This window comes from Papaver somniferum, chromosome 1 (assembly GCF_003573695.1).
Source record: "Papaver somniferum cultivar HN1 chromosome 1, ASM357369v1, whole genome shotgun sequence".
Taxonomy (NCBI): domain Eukaryota; kingdom Viridiplantae; phylum Streptophyta; class Magnoliopsida; order Ranunculales; family Papaveraceae; genus Papaver; species Papaver somniferum.
Window position 1 is genome coordinate 234,023,169 of NC_039358.1, and position 20,112 is coordinate 234,043,280.

Consider the following 20,112-nt stretch of genomic DNA (forward strand, 5'->3'; position numbering starts at 1 on the left):
TACCTGAACTTTTCTCTGAAAGAAAAAATCTCCATTAAAGTTGAGTTCGGCTAGTTCGACAAAGTTTTTCAGATAATTCCTAGCCGATGGTGGCTGGTGGTGGTGAGCGGCGGTGGTGGTGAGCGGCGGTGGTGGTGGGTAGAGGTGATTATAAACATAGGCGAAGGGTAGGTTAGTCATTTCCACACTTTAGAACACCCTTATAAGTATAGGGTAGACATTCCTATCAAAAGTAGTCCCCCGCCATTTTTGTGTAGTCTCCAAAAATGGTTCTAAAAAATTTCTTACCCGTCAGTTAGCGGGTAGGGTGGCGAAATAGCCCACATCCTACCCACACTACCCGTTATGCAGCCCTAAGCTTAACAAGGGGCCTTCAAAAAGAATTGGGCTTTAGGCCTCCAAAAACACAGGACCGGGCCTGATCAAACCCACTCCTCTTCTCTTCATTTTCTCTCCCATCAAAACCCCTCTTCTTTCTTCTCTCACAATGGAACATCCAAGACCAAGTCCGTATCAAAACCCTAATTTTCTTTCGCAGATTCTTCTTCTTCTTTAGAATACTAATCGCAACGTTTTTGTTTCCTCTTCTTCTTTACAGGCACAATCCTTCTCAATGCTGCTAAACAAGGGGACCTCGAACTACTCAAAAGTAAGAATCGTTTTCTTGATTTTTATTTTTGAGGGGTTCTTGTGTGTTTGGATGATGTTTACAATGATATTAATTTTCTATATATTTGTTTTGGGGATTAGAATCTGCATCGGAACTAGACAGTGTACTTGGAGATGGATTACCAGCGGTCCTTGGGAATACGAAAGATGGAGATGATAGAAGTGCTCTTCACTATGCTGCTGTTGGTGGGAAATTATTGATTGAAAAGATTGAATTTGATATAGATGTCAAAGGCAATTCAGATATTAACTAATTGAAATTCAATGGTTTTTGGTGTTTTAATTCCTTGATGTAGTTACAAATTGTTTATATATTAGTACCAGATTCAATTCTTGGAGAATCGTAGGTGCCCGTAGGAGTGTTGGTTGGTGGTGGCAGGCGGCCAATTATCCCTGTTGTTGCTGCTGGTCTTGGTGGGTTGTGGTTGTTTTTTGTGTGCTGGTGGTGGCGTTTGTGGTGCTGGTTGGTGGTTCTGGTGTTGCGTCCAGGCTATTTGCGCAATTATCCTTGTAATTAGGCAATTAGTGTACCAGAGTTTGTTCAAGAGAAAAAATTGATGTGTATTTTTTGTTGATAGATTGTGGTGTAGGGTGGTCTTGCTTGCTGGTGTGGTGGTTGTGGCCAACTATATGTTGTTGTATCTTCGGTTTTGTCCTGTTGATAATGGTAATAAAATGGGATGGTCTTTAAGTAGGTAAGTGTGATGGTGGTTTTACATTCAATATTAGGTCTTTAAGTAGCACACTGCTTAGTGGGTTAATTCACCCACTTTAATGGTAAGAAAAGGCGGTGTGAGTATATGAACACATTCTGAATTTTGAACCTTTAGTACTCATTGAAGTTAAGGTAGAAAGTATGAATTAATGAGTGGTGATGTATTACATTTACAGGTAAGACTCCCCTGTGCTGTGCAGCTATGGAAAGGGGTTTCTCCACTGTAATGTGTCTGCGTAAAATGGGCGCTAATCCTGAAGTAGCAGATGATTCAAATATGACTCCATTGCATCATGCCGCGAAGAATGGTAGCTTGTAATATAATTCATTTGGTAGATTTTGACGCAGGTGTTACTCGGACATCTTAGAGTAGTCTAAATGAGGCCCGGATGCCTTTTTTGTGTTGCAGGACATAAAGAATGCATAAGCGCGTTAGAGTTTAATGTCGGTATTAAGAACATAGATGTTTCAAATGATTTTGGCTCACCGCTGCAATATGCTTGCGCTTATGCCCAAGACGATACGGTTAAGCTGCTTCTGCTGCATTACAAAGCCAATGCGAGTAGCATTCATTTTTCATCTTGAACAGGTGCACGTTTCTGCACCTTCGATACTTAAATAGTCATTCTTATCACCCCTAAAGTTTCTCCTTTTCTTCTCTAAAAGGGGTCACCAAGTCTTTCCATTTTGTCTTTGCAGCCTAATATGATCTTTAATGAGGTGACTATTCCACTTCATGCATCCATTGGTTCTCATTCTTGGGAATGCGTGGAGCACTTACGGAAGGTTGAAAACTTCCTTTACATTCTGATTTGACTTTATGTGCTTAGATTTAGACTTTTTTTCTGTGACTCAAACTTGTAGTTTGTGAGTTAGTAAGTGAACCATTGGTGATGTTATTTTCATCAGACAACTATTTTGGATTGATCATTGATTGGCATCTGGTTGTTGCTGATCAATGTTGGAATTGAGTGTTTGCTGTTATACTTGTTTTTGGCGTATATATAACCTGTTCATTTATATCCTTTTTCATCTGGGTAGGCTGGTGCTGATCCAAATTAATGGTGGACCAGATGGATTAAAACCTTTGCTACTTGCAGCTGAACGGGAAGAAAGACAAATCATCAAGCTGCTGGTTAAAGCTGGTGCAGATCCAAATGTTATGAATATTGTAAGCTATATGTATTTTGGATCTTTGTTCATTTAGTTGACCGGACTTGTTTTAATTGGGAATAATTGTGCTTGGAAGTTCTCATTGTGGTACTTAATGAGCATTTTGTCCGACTTCATAAAGTTCCATTGGCCAGATTGAGACGATCCAAGGGATAATCTTATCAACTGCATCCTTGATCTTTGTTCAAGTTTTAGAGCCTTCTCTGATATGGAAACAAGTGGTGGAGTATACCATGAGATTATTTATGGTGCATTTATGTCCTATGGTAGTCTAGATTATGAAAATAAACTGGTTCGTGTTACAGTATGGACTTAAGCCGATAGAATTAGCTGTTGTTCGTGGTGATCGTCTAGGGGTTAAGATTCTCTTCCCTGTGACATCTCCGATTCCATCATATGTGGACTAGAGCATTGATGGAATAATGATGCACATTAATGATCATAACTTTGTAGAAAAGGTAAATATTTTGTATATCACTTATGACTCAATATTTGGGACATAATGTAAATGGAATGGACTATTGATAGCTCCTTAATTTGTATTTCATACTTTTCTTGTTGTTGGCATTTCCAAAGTTTCTTACTTTCATGCGATGGAGCTCATAAATGTAGTTTTAATAGAAAAGTAAACGTATTGTAATGAATCTTCCCTATTGACAGATGATTATTCATAAAAAGAAGGAGATTTTTCCTGACTCAAAATCAAGGGGCACAAGTGCATTCCGGAGGAAGGAGTACCGGCTAGCAGTATATTGGTACACACAGGTAGCTTAATCTTCTTAAACAAACTGTGTAATTAGGTTTTAATGGTTCCTAGATAATCAAGATTGATACAAGAACCCATACTCATTCCCAGGTATTGATTCTGAAGCATTCATATATGAACCATATTTGAATTTTCGGTAAATGCAGCCAAAACGTATATTTATGCTAGTGACGTACTAATCTTTCAAATCATGGTCTGGGAGTCAAATAGGATAGCAGGCTTCGTTGTTCTTTTCATCACTAATAAATATAAATTTATACAGGGTTCCGGTATCCATCTTTGTTTCAAATTTTATGGTCGATTCTGAGAATAGACGCTCTCCATTCCTTTCAAATCATTGTCACCTACACCCAATTTCATATGACACTTAACCCTATCTACAATTTCATATCATTTTCCCCAAATTCTCTAATGGGGAAACTGATTTTTAACATTTCTGGGTTCTTGGTTTATTCCGTTCAAGCCATCTTTTCCCAACAATGCGTTGATTGCTCAACTGTATTGTTTTATAGGCTCTTGAAGTTCGTCCTAGTGATGCACCTGCACTATCCAACAGGAGTTTATGCTATGTTTATTTGAATAAAAGAGATGATGCCTTGAAAGATGCTGAACGATGTGTGCTGGCAAAGGCAGGCTGGCCAAAGGCTCCTTATAGAAAAGGAGTAGCACTCAAACTACTAAATGTATGTACCGAGTTATTTTTCCGTTACAGTTGATTTCTTTATTCAGAAGTCTCTTTTATATAACTGTTGCTGCAATAACTGCCACAGAGGCTTGATGAGGCAGCAGATGCCTTTTTAACTAGATAGCCACTAATCATCAATAGTAGAGTTATTGGATGGGGTACTTTTAAATAAATGGTTGTTAAGATGCTATAGTCTGAGCATCTAAGATGTTGCTCCAATCGAAATAGCTAGATATATTTTCAGCTTTTTTTCTTTTCAATATAAAAATAACAATATATCTTAAAGTGGAGATAGGGCTGCACATGTTTCCACAATATAGAGGCGGAATTGCCACTTAAAGTAGAGATAGGGCTGAAAAATGGTTTGAATGACAATCCAGAACTGGAAAGTTACAGTGTTTTAATGAATGGGTGATATAGATCATCTCGACCCAAGTCACTGAGTAGCTAGAATGGATAAATAATGTGTATTACGTAGCAAAAGAGTACTGCACCAGTTTTGACAGGGGTGAAGTCTTTCTTGCCAATAATATGCTTCTTGCTTCTTTAGTATTGCTCACATGTCATGATCGTTTTTCTTGCAGGGAGGTTTCTTTAACCAGGGTGAAGTCTGCCATTGCTAACCAGTCTGTCGTATGATTAGTATTGTCCACTTGAGATCGCAAGGCAAGTAGTTGATACATGTTCTGTAAAAAGTTAGGATCAATCTCTTAAAAATTCCTGTAAAATCTTAACTAGTCTTAGAGAGTATGACAGTGTAGACACTAGTGCAGTGGGGTTTCTTAGTATCTATTACCTCTTGTTCAAAAATCAAGACTGCAAAATTTTGCAAGTCTTTTTCCTCCAATTTGTGGACCCACTGCAAAATTCGTAGGATATGGGCATTTACCGTCCGCTTGCAAAAAGTTGGAGTCCTGCGACATCCAAGCAGGACCGCCGACTGCTTAGGTTCCGCACTAGTATTCATTCAACAAAGCTATTGAGATTCTCCCGGGAGAAAACATTCGTGGGCCCACTTGCAAGCACGGCCTGCCAAAGACAACAAATTCCCAGTCAATGAAATAACTTTTTAATGGTGAAGATGAATTCATGTGTAATCCCAGCGATATCATAACGTATGAATGTGTGCATGTACAACTGACAAAGAGTCGTGACATACCGAGCAGGACCGATGAGGATTATCATTTTTAAGAAGCCATAGTGAGCAGGAGAAGAATTTGGTCGAGGGAATATTTTTTCTTTCGGGCGACCCGGAGCGTCGAATTTCTTACGTGAGGAGAATCATTCGTGGGCCCACTTGCAAGCACGACATACGAAAGACAACAGTTTCCTAATCAAAGAATTATATATATATATATATATATATACGAGTATATATAAAGACACAAGACTTGCTCCTCGCTGTCTCTGTTATCTTTCTTGAGTTAGGGTTTTCACAAGAGTCCCACCGGAGAGCTTGCTCCGATTATCATGATGGGGAAGAAGAATTCCTGCCTGATTCCTATCGATATCATAACATATGATATACTCACAAGGGTTCCACCGGAGAACTTGGTCCGATTCAGGTGCGTATGCAAAACATGGTCCAGATTATTCTTGGATAATCAGTTATTCATCAAATTACATTCTCAAAGGTGCGACAAATGAAGTACATCTGGTTTAATCAATCTCAAACGTGAACGTGATCCTAGTAGCCAAGTATATATGTTTAATCTCGTGTTTAAAAATCACAATGGCAAGAAAAGGAAGATTATACCGATTAACCTATCCGATACATTATTCAACAGGAAAAAATTCAATAAAATCCATATTCTGCACTCTTTAAATGGTTTGTTGCTTTTACGTTGTTTTCAATTTACTTTTACTATGTTTATAATCCGATCACTCGTTGTTCGACCATGATACCTGTACCAATCAGTGATGCTGCTTCATATGGTATTTTTTATCAATTTCGTTTGTGCTATGACCACTTATTTGGAAAATATAAGGTGGTATTTTATGGACGACCTTACAGGAGAAACGAATCATCTTCACGAAAGATCAAAATTCTTACTGTTGGAGATGGATTGGGAGCAAAGGTGGATATGGAGATGATTCATGGAGAGAAATAGTCGTTCCGGATACTTTAAGTTTATACGAATATTTAGAAATACGTGACTATCAGTTACCTTCAACTTTTGGCCAAAACGAGTATTTATATCAGATGGTTAAACCACATGGTTCAGAATGGTACATATTTCGTCTTGATGCTAGTAGAGAGCTTTACGATAAAATCAAGATCCCTGATTCAATTTTGAAACTCTATAATTGTCTTCTTAATGAGATGGAAGGGTCATTGTGTTTATCGTTTTATATTGTCGAGATATGCGAGTTAAGGATATGGACGCTAAAAAAGAAAGACTATGATTGTGAAGAACACGAATGGTTGGAGATGAAGTTCAAAGTTAATTTTAAAACGGTGGACTATGCGTGTGTTCGTCCTTTGGCGATTCTCACAGCTCTCGTAGTTGAACATTTGTGCTATGACGGCAGCAGGGTGGAGGAGTATACTTATTACTTTTATGACGTTGAGTTAAACCAGTTGGAGATTCTCCGTGGCCCAGCACCTACTCCATGTGGTCTTTTGCACGTCAATAGCCTTGCAAAGTGTTAGAATTTTCTTAACGGCTGAAATAGCTATCAGCAGTTGTACAGCATTTTACTCAAGAAAAGGATAAGAAAGCTGACTCAGTTTGTTCTTATTATTTTGTCCTTTTAGTTTGGAAGTTGAATTGAGAGAAATGGGACTCTTCAATTTTTATATATCATGCCGTCCGCGTTGTGTTTTAGGTTTTAGCCCTCCATAGTATCATGTTTTTGTTTCAGCATAAGACTTTTAAACTCACTTTACTATCTCGAACAACTTGATTCCTTTGCCAAAAGAATCCTTTGTGCCAAATACTATCTCCGTTCCTTCGTTGACCTAGTTATTTTTAGTTTTTGTCCTATTAATAGTTCATTTTATATCATTTGATAGCCATGTGTGTATTCGTAAGTAGGTCTTTCAAAATACTTTTCAATGATATAAAATTTACGATTATTAATGATCTACTTTGAGAATAACATTGTTTCTAATGAGTCCCCATTTATAAAGAGGGTACCAAAATTTATATAAAAGAGTATTTTTAGTTTGTTGTAGACGAATTTGGATGCCTCACTGGTATCCGCTATGAGCAACAGTGTCTCTGGTCTTGCTTAACCTTTTCTTAGCATATGTTATGCTCTTCTTTCTTGCAGGGAGGTTTCTTTATCCAAGATGAAGTCTGCCACTGCCATTCAATCTGCCGTATGATTTAGTCCACTTAAGATCACACGGCAAGTAGTCGATAAAATATTACATATATCAAGATCTTTCTTTTTGGTGAAAGTCTTATACAATCTAGTCATGCTCTGTAAACATTTAGGAACTAGCGAACAATCTCTTAAAAGTTCCTGTAAATTGTTAATTAGTCTGAGAGAGTATGATAATAGACTTTAGCGAGGTCTCTTAAGTATCTATTGTCTCTTGTTCAAGACTGCAAAATTTTGGAACTGTTTTTTTTTTCCTCGTCGAAAATTAAACAGCCACTAAGGTTGGGATTACATCAATAGTAGAGCCATCTAATCTGGAGGTAGACTGGTTACTAGTTATCTACTGAGAGTTTTTGAACAATACTAGTTGGGGGGAATACCATCTCAATTACAAGATTTAGAAATCTTTCATGCTTCCTCCAAAACTGCTCTGCTATGCCAAGAGATGGATGTTGCCTTCCCATCTTTCTGTCTACCAATCTTTCTGTCTATCAATCTTTCAGAGTTTCCTTCAATGCTGAAGTTGTTCAAGTTCTCTTCCTTGACCATGTTGCTGCTTGCAATAATCCTACAACTTATGCTTCTTGCGGGTTTGATGTGGAGGATCAAAGCCAAACTTGAAGGCATCTGCATTTATTTTGTAATTTTAGCCACTGCAAAACTAGCAGGATATGTGCCTCCACCACTTGCACAGAGTTGTGACATACCATGCAGGACCCACCACAATTATCAACATTAGCATCATCTACGAAACCTTTTTTAACAAGTCAAAGTTGCAAGCACAAGGGGATATCTTTTCTTTCGGGCGACCCGGAGTCTGAAAATCTTTCTTGAGGAGGATTTCTCGGATTCGGGGCCAACTTGCAAGCACAACCTACGAAGAATATTATAAAGACAGAAGACTTCCTCCTCGCTGTCTCTGTTGTGTTTCTTGAGTTAAGGGTTTTCACAAAACAACGATTTAATGGAGAAGCAGAATTCATCTGTGATTCCTAGCGATATCATAACATATGATATACTCACAAGAGTTCCACCGGAGAGCTTGGCCTGATTCAGATGCGTATGCAAAACATGGTTAATGACATAGCATAAATGGTTATCAATCTCTCATTACAATCACAGAGAAACTTAAGCTTCAATACAAAAGATAGAGAATTCCTTACAGGCAATAAAAGGTTTCATGTGATTTAAACAATTCACCAACTTTGAGAATACACGTGTAGAGAAAGGGCTGGCTAGCTAACCATGTGAACAACACGTGAGAATCATAAAGCTCTATCCTGCACTGCAGCAAGTCTTATCCTGCACCACTTCAGTCTTATCCTGCACCACTGCATTGGTAGTGTTAATACCCCCCTCAAGCTCATGGGTGGAGCAAGCACGCTGAGCTTGGAACGTATCATTTGAAATATGGGTCCATGCAGAGCCTTTCTGAAGATGTCTGCTAGCTGATCAAGAGTATGAACATAGAATATATCCAAGGCTTTGGACTGTACAAGCTCTCTGACAAAGTGGAAATCTAGGTGAACGTGTCTCATTCTAGAGTGCATGACTGGATTAGACGCTAGGATGATGGAACTGATGTTGTCACATCCAAGTTTAGGTATTCTAGATATCTGAAAGTGTAAGTCTTGTAGAAGAAAACATAACCAGACCACTTCAGCTGCACTGTTGGCTAGGGTTCGGTATTCAACCTCAGTGCTAGAACGTGCTACTGTTGCTTGCTTTTTGGAAGACCAAGAGATGATGTTAAATCTTAAAAACATGCAGTATCCTCAAGTTGAGCGCCTATGATCTTTGCAGCCTGCCCAGTCTGCACCTGAAAAGCCTAATAAAAAGTTATCCCCTTTGGTGCAGTGAAGGCCATAACTGATTGTACCTTTAGTGTAGCGCATAATCATCTTTGCAGCAAGCAGATGTGGTGTTCTTGGATTTTGCATGTGCTGGCATACCACACTGATTGTATAAGAGATCTCAGGTCTTGTCCAAGTCAAGTAATGAAGGGCTCCCACTAATGATATGTACTCTGTTGGGTTTGAAAGTAGATCACCTTCATCCTTGCTTAGTTTTTCAGATGTTGCAAATGGTGCTTGACAAGGCTTGCAACCTTCCATGTGATGTTTAGTCAGCAGATCCACTGCATATTTGGTGTGAGAGAGGAATAATGAGTTAGCATTTATCTTCACTTCAAGGCCCAAGAAATAGTGTAGGTATCCTAGATCTTTTATGGGAAACTGCAGCTGGAGATGAGCAATGACTGTCTGTAGAAATGCAGGTGAGATGCATGTGAGTAGAATGTCATCTACATATACCAAGGCTACTGAGATATGTGGACCATCTTGATGCACAAATAGACTTGGATCAGAGACAGAGTTGAGAAACTTGAGAGTTAACAGTGCAACACTCAGTTTAGCATACCAGGCCCTGGGTGCCTGTTTGAGTCTATAGATGCCCTTGTGAAGAAAACAAACATGATGATTCTTGGATGCATCCAGAAAACCCGGTGGTTGAGTCATGTAGACCACTTACTTCAAATCTCCATGCAAGAAAGCATTGCTGACATCAAGTTGATGGATTTTCCAATTGTACTGCACAACCATGGATAAAATAACTCTTATGGTGGTTGGTTTAGCCACTGGGATGAAAGTTTCTTCAAAATCAATGCCTGGTTGCTGGTGATAACCTTTGGAAACTAATCTAGCTTTATGTGTGCCAATAGTACCATCTTCCTTGTACTTGATCCTAAAAACCCACTACATTTTCAATTCCAGTTGGGTCTACAAGTGACCATGTACCGGCATCATTTAAGGCCTTTTACTCTCTTGCTGATGCTCTTCTCCAAACTTCCTCTTTGTGAGCAGCACTTATGCAAGTTGGAACTGTATTGACAGTGCTAAGAAGAGCCACATCCATAGGATACAAGGTGGAAAAATATGATTTTCTAATTCTTATGCCATGTTTACCCCTAGTAGTCATTGCATGATCATTGACTGTAATGGATGGAGATGAATTTAGAGGTGCAATAAGGGAAGTATCATGAGTTAGAATGGCAGGAGAAGGAGGAGTAGGAGAAGTAGAAGTAGCAGGAGTGGAAAACGTAGAGGAAAGAACTTTGTAAGGGTAAGAATCTTCATTAAAGGACACATGCATAGAGATGTAAACAGTGCCGGAGTGAGGGTCTAGGCATCTGTAGCCGTTGTGTTGAAGGCTGTAACCAAGAAAGATGCATTCCTTTCTTTTGGGCTCTAGTTTGTTTGTGGTGTAGGGTTTAAGCCAGGGATAGCAGGCACAACCAAAAACTTTGAGAAAGTTGTAATCTGGTACTTTGTGAAAAAACTTTTGAAAGGGAGATAAGTAGTTGATAGACCTAGTACGAAGTCTATTGAACAAGTAATTGGAAGTCTGTAATGCATTAACCCAATACTCATGAGGAAGACAAGATTGGGACAACAAAGTTCTAGTGATGCCTAAAAAATGTTTGTGCTTGACTTCTGCCACACCATTTTTCTCAGGGGTATGGGGGCATGACAGTTCATGAGTAATACCCTTATTTTCACAAAAAATAACTAAGAACTTATTTAAGAATTCCCCACCATTATCAGTTCTAATATTTTTTATTGAATGTGAGAGAAGATTTCCAATTCTATGCACAAAGGAAGTAAAGAGATGCTTAAACTCATATTTAGGTGACAAAGGAATAACCCAACAATATTTAGAATATTCATCAATAATATTGGCATAGTAAAGATTGCGTGAAACTGAAGCAACTTGACAAGGCCCCCAAAGGTCCATATGTACTAATTCTAGAGGTTTAGATGCAATAGTAGTAGAAAGTTGAAATGGAAGTTTTTGACTTCTACAAAGTTTGTAATCTAAGCAAGAAAAAGATTTATTTGAAACATTAGATAATTGCAGTAAAGTACAAAGCTTCTGAAGAGTTTGAAAACTGGGATGCCCAAATCTTCTATGAATAAGAGCACTGTCACTGGTTGTAGAGGAGAGAGAGCAATAGAAGCGTTGTTGAAGGATATTGGATACAGGGCATTTCTATGTGGTCCTTGGAAAATAGTCTTCCCAGAGTTCAGATCCTTCACAGAGAAGCCATGAGAATCAAGAGTTAAGGAGCAATTATTGTCAGAGGTAAACTTGTGAATGGACCGTAAGTTGTCTGAGGCATGAGGAACAACAAGGATATTATGAAGATGAAATGAATGATCATGAATCAGTTTACTAGAGTGTCCCTTGTGTAATATAGAAATACCTGCACCATTTGTAATTTGTATTTGTTCACTGCCATCATATGAAGTAATATCTTGAAAGTTGGTGGCATTTGGGTTAATATGATTGTTTGCACCAGTGTCTGCAATCCATTCCTTAGTGTCAAATATGTCAGCAGCTGCAAGCATTGCACTTAAGTTGGCTGGAGGTGCTCTGCCTTTGTAGGCGAAATTCAGTCTTTGACTGCAATTGGGTGACAAGTGATCATCTCAAAGACATAACTGACATTGTTGCTTCACAGATGAAGGATATCCTCTACCAGTAGGGAATCTGTGAAAGATAGCTGGATTTGGTTAACGACCACCACCATTATAACCTCCATAACCTCTGCCTTTGAAGGAGCCCCTAGAGTTATAGGAGGGACCTCTATAGGAACCTCTACCAGAATGTGCCATGAAAGCTTTGGCATCATTTTCAAGTAATTATAACCACTAGTGTAATTCTGTACTAGTGATAGGTGGGTTGCGATGTCTCATAAAAGTAGCAAAAGGTATGTAATCAGAGTTTAAGGCTTTGAGAGTAATTATAACCAATTCCTTATCACAAATGACTTCAACAGCATCAGCTAATTGATCAGAAAACATCTTGGTTTCATTGATTAAAATAGGTATAATTTTGGTACCTTGAGTAAGAGAGAGCAACTTTGTACGCAGTTGAATTGAATGAGTTGATGACGCTCTTGCAAAACGCTCTTCAATGCTAGTCCATAGTTCATGAGAGGTGGTGGCTCTGGAGAAATAAGGAATAACTAAGACTGAAATTGTTGAGTGAATCCACATCATAATAGAGGAGTCTTCATCCATCCAGTCTGTGTAAAGTGAATTCTCAACTTCATTCGCTTAATTTTTTGGATTAGTGAACTGTGCTGGACAAGGGTATGAACCATCAATATATTTCAAAAGCTTGTATTTCTGAATTACAAGATTCATGAGATGACGCCAGGTAATGAAGTTATCCTCCTTCAGCTTCAGATGTACAAAGTTGTTTAACTGATTCACTGGGATGTTAGAGAAGGAGTTTGATGTAGGATTTTCCATTTTTGACTAATAAGAAAATTGATTGAGAACGTAGATCTAAAATTGAGACCAAATAAGTGAACAAATTACGGAGTTGAAGGTACAATGTAGTAAAGGACACAATACTGATACTAGATCGAGAAAACTTGAACAAATAACTACATAATTAAATGATGAAATCAAAGAAAATAAGAGATTGCTTCTCTGTAATAAAAGGGGTGGGTAGAAGAAAATTAAAAACGAGTCGGAAGCTTGGATCGATTGAGAGTTGAAACAAACTCTAATTTATCTGATACCATAATGACATAGCATAAATGGTTATCAACCTCTCATTACAATCACAGAGAAGCTTAAGCTTCATTACAGAAGTTACAGAATTCCTTACAGCCAATAAAAGGTTTTAGGTGATTTAAACAATTCAACGAATTTGAGAATACAGATGTAGAGGAAGAGCTGGCTAGCTAATCATGTGAAAAACACGTGAGAATCATAAATCTCTATCTTGCACTGCATCAAGTCTTATCCTGCACCACTTCATTGGTTGTGTTAATAATGGTCCAGATTATTCTTCGATAACCAGTTATTCATCAAACTACATTCCGGAAGGTACAATAAATCAAATTCATTGGGTTTTATCGATGTCGAACATGGAAGTCATCCTACTAGCCACGAATTTATATCTAGTCTCGTGTTTATAAATCAGAATGACAAGAAAAGTAGGATGACACCTTTTATCTCATCCAATACGTTATTCAAAACGAAATTCCATATTCTTCAATCTTTAAATGGTTTACTGCTATTACGTTGTTCTCATGTTTTTACTTGCAAGTACTATGTTTACTAGTGTCTTGCTAGTGCGTTGCACGGGTCTAATTTAGTTGTAGCTTAATTGGTGCTGAAAATTGAAGAGACGTGTCTCTCCTACTAATCTTTTGCCACAAGCCGATATCTAAGATAATTAATTGAAATGGCCCTGCCAACACTTATCATCATTGGAATTTATTTTCGAAAATTCTAAAACACCAAAATGAGCTGCCTCAGTAGGAATTGGCATAATATTAAATCTCAAAACATATTGATTTGTCTTTTGGAGCAATATGTTTTCCCACCATGTCCTTCAAAACCATGTGCCTAAATTGGATGTCTTACTGCGAGAATCCCTAAAATGAGTTATTTGATTTGATAAGTTCTAACAAAAACATTTATGTCAAGTTCATTTCCTGAACCTCCCGAATGCATCATTAACTAAGATGGGTGCGTCACTTTCCACAGAACATTCGCATCCTTGTCCTAACACGTTGCGGCTGCTGAATCAACTTTCCTTGGCAACTACTGCTAACTTTAATGTCCGCGGACACCTGAGTAGTTAAAGTTAGTGGCAGTAGCAGGTGTTATTTATATTTCTGCACAATTTTTGCTCTTTCGACTCCTGATATTTGGTAAGAAAAAATTGCTCTTTCAATTCCTGATATGGGATAAGAAAATTTAGCTCACAATGTACACGGAAGAAGACTACCTGAAGAAACATTCCGAAGTGTCTTGACACACCTGCAACAGATGGACACAAAACAGATATGGTTCCCAACACAAACAAACCAAGATAACAATGATCAAACTTCATTGGATTAAACTTCGAATGCCTTAGATTAAAGTGAAAACAAAATATATGTATTAACATCATGGTTATCCAACTTACTTTTAGATGAAATAATGTAATTCTAAAAGGAATTTTAATTCATGTTTTTCACTGAAGCAACCATAAAAAGTTTAAGAATCCATATCCGTCTTCAGTACATCTAATAGCCAACAACTGCTTTGAAACAGTGAAATATATAACCATTGGCTATTTGATTATGAAGACCAGAAAGGAAAGAATTGGTAGTTAATACTGTACAAACTAATAGCCGCACCTTTGTTAAAAATTAATATAATATACTCCTACAGGTGTATACCCGTGCACAGTCTTGGGCTGCCTGTTAGCATTACAGTTGTGCTAAATGAATTAGTTCTCCTACATGCTTTACCATGCAAACGTATTGGAAGGACAAACCTAATATTGTAAAAATGATGCAGCTGATTAGCCTTCCATGTCGATTTCCATATATGGGAATCGAACCTACAACTCAAGTTAGAATGCCATGCGCTCCACCATTATAAGAACCCTCCACCAGATTTCCTGATCCAATTTATCAAAATTCATGTTTATTTGGTATAACGAAACTAATAAAATAAGAAAATATGGTGCTAACATTATCTTCGTTTGTTTAATATAAGCATATGACTACGTACCCATACTCCCTCTGAAATTTGCAGACAGGAAACTTCTATACTTACGAAAATTAGGCAGCAATGTGAACCTATATGCCACGCTTTTGTTCTTTTCACGCTTAATGTTTTTTTTTGTTAGCACGAACGATGTGCTACACAGCATTCCAATTATTCCCAGATATTTAGTAACACAGATTTCCAGATCTTGTACCAAACTACAGAACTATAAAATGAGACAAACCTGAGCACCTTTTCATTTATGAAAATGTAAATATATAAGAGTGGGTCATGGTTTGATGTGTGCAGAGAGTGCTTACCAAGTCCAGGTACCTGATAATCATTAACAATTTTAAAGGTTCTTATACGTGTGGCCTACAAAGTTGATGTCCTCTGACGATCATCTGCAAGCAAGCAAAACATGACGAACAACATGTCAAAGTTCTCACGCTTTCTGCAGCCCACATTCCAAATAGAAAATCAGGGAAAAATTTAAGGTACAACCTTGTTCACCAATAGTATCAAGATCGAAATCTAAGTAACGGCAAATTTTTTTTTGCTCCACTACTTTCTACTACAAAGTTGCTAACGGCATCTGATATCTGCTTTATTAGGTTAGTACCAAACTTTTACTTGAGCTGCAACTACAAAGTTGCAAAAGGGGAGCAGTTCAAAGGAATCAAAACTAAAAGAAAGCACAAAATAAACAAATATCCATCCTATGCTCCAGATATGGATTGCAGAAGTTAATATGCATCTTATCACCAAAATAATGATTGCAACGGTTAATATGCATCCTTATCCTAAATAATAACAAAAAATCCAATTAAGTAATTAACAATATAATTGATATGGTATTCTCTGTCTACATCTTGATATGGTTAATCCTTTAACTATAATGTTTCCCTCCATTTCTCTTAATCTCTCACACTTTCACTCTCTAGGCCTCCTAAACTTGTTAAAGCAATCAACCTATCCAAGTCTGCATCCTCTATTTGAGCCTTAAATATCCTCATCCATACCCAGAAAAACCGTAATGTTACTTTCATTAACTGAATGGAAGAGAAATAAACATATATATCTAAAGAATTTAAATTAAAGAATTTAGAAGTTTCATTTTGATTTTTCACCTAAATGACTGGGATTTGGATTTCTTATATGACCTATACTTTCATTCTCCTCATCTCAGAGAAAAGGATCCAGCAATAGCTTTGCAGTAAGCAATCTATTGGAGAAGTAAGCAATCTATTGGATCCATCAGCACAACTGTTTTATCTATCTGTAAACTTTAACGATGCATGATTTTTCCTTGCAAAGACACAATTATAGGTAGTTGATTCAGAACATGATGAAACTAATGTCAGATGCTATGCAATTGAGGAAACATATTTGTCACATGCCATGAGAACAACCAAAGCAATTCTTTTTCTGTTTTCGCATATAAGAGAGCTCCAAATGAGAAACTCTATAGCAAAAAATTTGAACAATATTACAATACTAACTAAAAGTTTACCAATTGAGAGTAATATCTTCATGCAAAATGCGATTAATCAACCCATAATGCAGAATATACAAAATTTAAGTAAACCCATATATCAATTATCATCAGAGTGACTAATTTAGTATCTTTTTCTTAATCTCTAACAGCTAAAAATTGCAATTTCTTTTCAAGCGAAAAATCTATCTGATCCCCAAAATAAGGTCTTTGATAACAAAAAGAGAAACCCAGACTGTAATCATTGATAACCAATCACATAAGGACCCATAGTCAAAAATTAAAAAATGAACCGTTATAAGAAAAAGCACATTGAAGATTGGGAAATATGTTTAGTTACCTCATTGATTCTCTTTGCCTCATCAGAAGAAGATGGTGGTGGTGAAAGAGGCGAAAGACGATGGTGATGAAACAAGAGTAAAAAGAGGTGAAGGAGGCGGAATAACCAATCAACTCATATAAGAAAACGTAGATTGAAGAGTAGGAAATAGGAGTAACCTCATTGATTCCCTTTGCCCCATCAGAATAAGATGGTGGTGGTGAAGGAGACGGGTGATGAAACATGAGTGAAAAGAGGTGAAGGAGGCGGAAGAGAAGATAAAAAATTAGGGTTTTGGGTAAAAAGAGTTTATGTATCATGAAGTGACTCGGTACTTATTTACCCATCCAATATATTTTACTATGGAAATCCTTAATTCTTAATGGTTGGGGCCAGAAGCTCTAGAATTCAAGCTTCTAACCTAACTTTCATTCTGGAGCCAGTATTTCGGCCTCAAATTATATATACAATAACCCGATCACTTGTTGCTCAACCATAATACCCGTACCTGATGGTGGTACACCATATGAAGCTCATTCATATGACCTTCGTTTTTGCTGCGACCCCTTAATTGGAAAATATAAGGTTTTGCGCTGCAGACCTTGCCATGAAATAATATCATCCAAAGATTATATACGAAAGATCAAAACTCTCACTGTTGGAGATGGGTTAGGAGGCAAAGGTGCAGAGGTGGATGATTCATGGATAGATATAGTCGTTCGGGATGGATTTCATTTATATTCACTTGTTGGGAAGACCGAGTATTTGTATCAGGTGGTTAAACCACGTGGTTCAGAACTATGCATCTTCCGTCTTAATGCTAGTAGAGAAAATCAACCTCCCTGACGAGGTTTCAAATTTGAATCTCAATTGTGCTCTTAATGAGATGGATGGGTTGTTGTATTTTATCACATTATACTATTCAGGAGGAGTTAAGGATATGGACTTCGAAGACGAAAGACTATGATCGTGATGATCAGGGTGATTGGGTGGAGATGAGGTTCAACATTAATTTTAGTAGGATGGATTATGCGTATGTGTCTGGTGCCAGCATCCAAGGAAGGGAGCAGGCGCGCAAATTACCCAATCCTAACACGGGGAGGTAGTGACAATAAATAACAATACCAGGATCTTCAAGTCTGGTAATTGGAATGGGTACAATATAAATCCCTTAATGAGAATCCATTGGAGGGAAAGTCTGGTACCAGCAGCCGCGGTAATTCCAGCTCCAATAGTGTATATTTAAGTTGTTGCAGTTAAAAAACTCGTAGTTGGACTTTGGGTTGGGTCGTCCGGTCCGCCCTTTGGGTGTGCACCGGTCGTCTCGTCCCTTCTACCGGAGATGCGTTCCTAACCTTAATTGGCCGGGTCGTGCCTCCGGTGCTGTTACTTTGAAGTAATTAGAGTGCTCAAAGCAAGCCCAAACTCTGGATACATTAGCATGGGATAACATCATAGGATTTCGGTCCTATTGTGTTTGCTTTCGGGATCGGAGTAATGATTAACAGGGACAGTCAGGGGCATTTGTATTTCATAGTCAGAGGTGAAATTCTTGGATTTATGAAAGACGAACAATTGCGAAAGCATTTTCCAAGGATGTTTTCATTAATCAAGAACCAAAGTTGGGGGCTCGAAGACGATCAAATACCGTCCTAGTCTCAACCATAAATGATGTCGACCAGGGATCGACGAATGTTGCTTTTAGGACTCCGTCGACACCTTATGAGAAATCAAAGTTTTTGGGTTCCTGGGGGAGTATGGTCGCAAGTCTGAAACTTAAAGGAATTGACGGAAGGGCACCACCAGGAGTGGAGCCTGCGGCTTAATTTGACTCAACATGGGGAAACTTACCAGGTACAGACATAGGGATTCACAGACTGAGAACTCTTTCTTGATTCTATGGGTGGTGGTGCATGGCCGTTCTTAGTTGGTGGAGAAATTTTTCTGGTTAATTCCATTAGCGAACGAGACTCAGCTTGCTAACTAGCTATGCGGAGGATTCCCTCCGCGGTCAGCTTCTTAGAGGGATTATGGTTGTTTATGCCACGGAAGTTTGAGGCAATAACAAGTTTATGATGCCCTTAGATGTTCTGGGACGCACGCGCGCTACACTGATGTATTCAACACGTATATAGCCTTGGCCGACAGGCCCGGGTAATCTTCGAAAACTACATCGTTATGGGGATAGATCATTGCAGATTAGTGCAATGATCTTAAACACTACATACATTGTAAAACGATCCACGTAGATTATTGCGGATTAGTGGAATAACCATTACAGATCGTTACAGATTGGAAACGATCGTCGCTGATTATTGCGGATTAGTGCAATACTCGTTTTAGATCGTTACATATTTTCATCATGTAGATTGGAAATGACTGTTGTAGATTATTGCAGATTAGTGCAATAATCTGCAATAGACTGCAGATTAGCTGCAGATCGTCACAAATCAATGCGACATAAATGCCGTCCAGTTTAGCTTTCTATCCAGATTGGATAGTATCGGCTGGGCGGGACGTATAAAGGGTAGGAATGTCATCGGGAAAGTGGATTAAAGTGGGTGTGGAAGCGAGACTAGTTGGTTGAGTGAAGAGTGTTCCCCTTGGATTGGATATCCTCCTCGGGCGCTGAGGCGGTCTGGCCACGCCGGAGGGAATTCGGTCTGCAGCACTCCCGATCTTATCTGGGCGGCTTAGCTCACCGCCCGATAAAACCCAAACCCAATGAGCTCAAGGGAAAAACAGATCACTGATTTCGGATTATGCGTATGCGTCTGTTCAGCCTTTGGCGATTCTGGCAGCTCCTAAAAAGAAGCTCATAGTTTCACATCACTCCTATAAAAGCTATTATCATTACATGTTCCATGCGTATACTTATTACTCTTATGACATTGAGTTAAAACAGTTGGAGATCATTCTTGGCACAACAAGTACTCCTCCTGGTATTTGGCACGTCAAGGCACGTCAATAGCTTAGCTAGTTGTTAGGATTTTTTAACTGCGCACGCTGAAATAGTTGTGCAGCATTTTACTCAATGAAAAGATAAGAAAGCCGACTCTTTTTGCTCTTATTATATATTTTCTCTTTTTAGTTTGGAAGTTTTATTTTTTTCTTTTTAGTTTGGAAGTTTAATTGAGAGAAATGGGACTCTTAAACTTTTATATATCATGCCGTGCGCATTATGTTGCGTTTTAGGTTTAGACCCAATTGGGCGATGTTTTTGTTTTGTCATTTGGACTTTAAAACTCTTGACTTATCATATCTGAGACTTGATTGGTTTGCTAAACGAATTCCTTGACCCGAGTATGCTGCATGGTCGCCAAATGCAGCTTATTTTAGATGATACCAAAATTCATAAAAATCGGAGGAGTTTCTAGTTTGTCTAAGATATAATATATATT

At 38.2% G+C, this 20,112-nt stretch overlaps 1 protein-coding gene across 6 annotated transcripts; it reads left to right on the forward strand.

The window, feature by feature from the left end:
• The first annotated feature begins 445 nt into the window (after nucleotides 1-445).
• LOC113319302 (heat shock protein sti1 homolog) lies at nucleotides 446-4,855 on the forward strand. 6 transcript variants are annotated; one of them, XM_026567573.1, is made up of 10 exons: nucleotides 446-506; nucleotides 599-649; nucleotides 751-1,364; nucleotides 1,561-1,692; nucleotides 1,794-1,973; nucleotides 2,084-2,170; nucleotides 2,426-2,555; nucleotides 3,218-3,322; nucleotides 3,836-4,006; nucleotides 4,593-4,855. In XM_026567573.1, exons 6-10 carry the CDS (start codon nucleotides 2,121-2,123, stop codon nucleotides 4,629-4,631), a joined length of 495 nt encoding a protein of 164 aa, XP_026423358.1. In that variant the 5' UTR covers nucleotides 446-506; nucleotides 599-649; nucleotides 751-1,364; nucleotides 1,561-1,692; nucleotides 1,794-1,973; nucleotides 2,084-2,120; the 3' UTR covers nucleotides 4,632-4,855. The 6 variants fall into 6 exon arrangements, with proteins under 6 accessions (XP_026423358.1, XP_026423354.1, XP_026423368.1 ...); XM_026567569.1 differs by lacking the exon at nucleotides 446-506 and having other exon boundaries at nucleotides 508-649; XM_026567583.1 differs by lacking the exon at nucleotides 446-506 and having other exon boundaries at nucleotides 508-649; nucleotides 2,458-2,555.
• Nucleotides 4,856-20,112: the final 15,257 nt, after the last annotated feature.

Excerpts from the sequence above, each read along its gene's own strand:
- LOC113319302 (XM_026567573.1), top strand. The coding sequence starts at position 2,121 with ATGCATCCATTGGTTCTCATTCTTGGGAATGCGTGGAGCACTTACGGA. Across the intron at positions 2,171-2,425 it reads GCGTGGAGCACTTACGGAAG|GCTGGTGCTGATCCAAATTA; the intron begins GTTGAAAACTTC and ends TCATCTGGGTAG. Across the intron at positions 2,556-3,217 it reads ATCCAAATGTTATGAATATT|ATGATTATTCATAAAAAGAA; the intron begins GTAAGCTATATG and ends CCCTATTGACAG.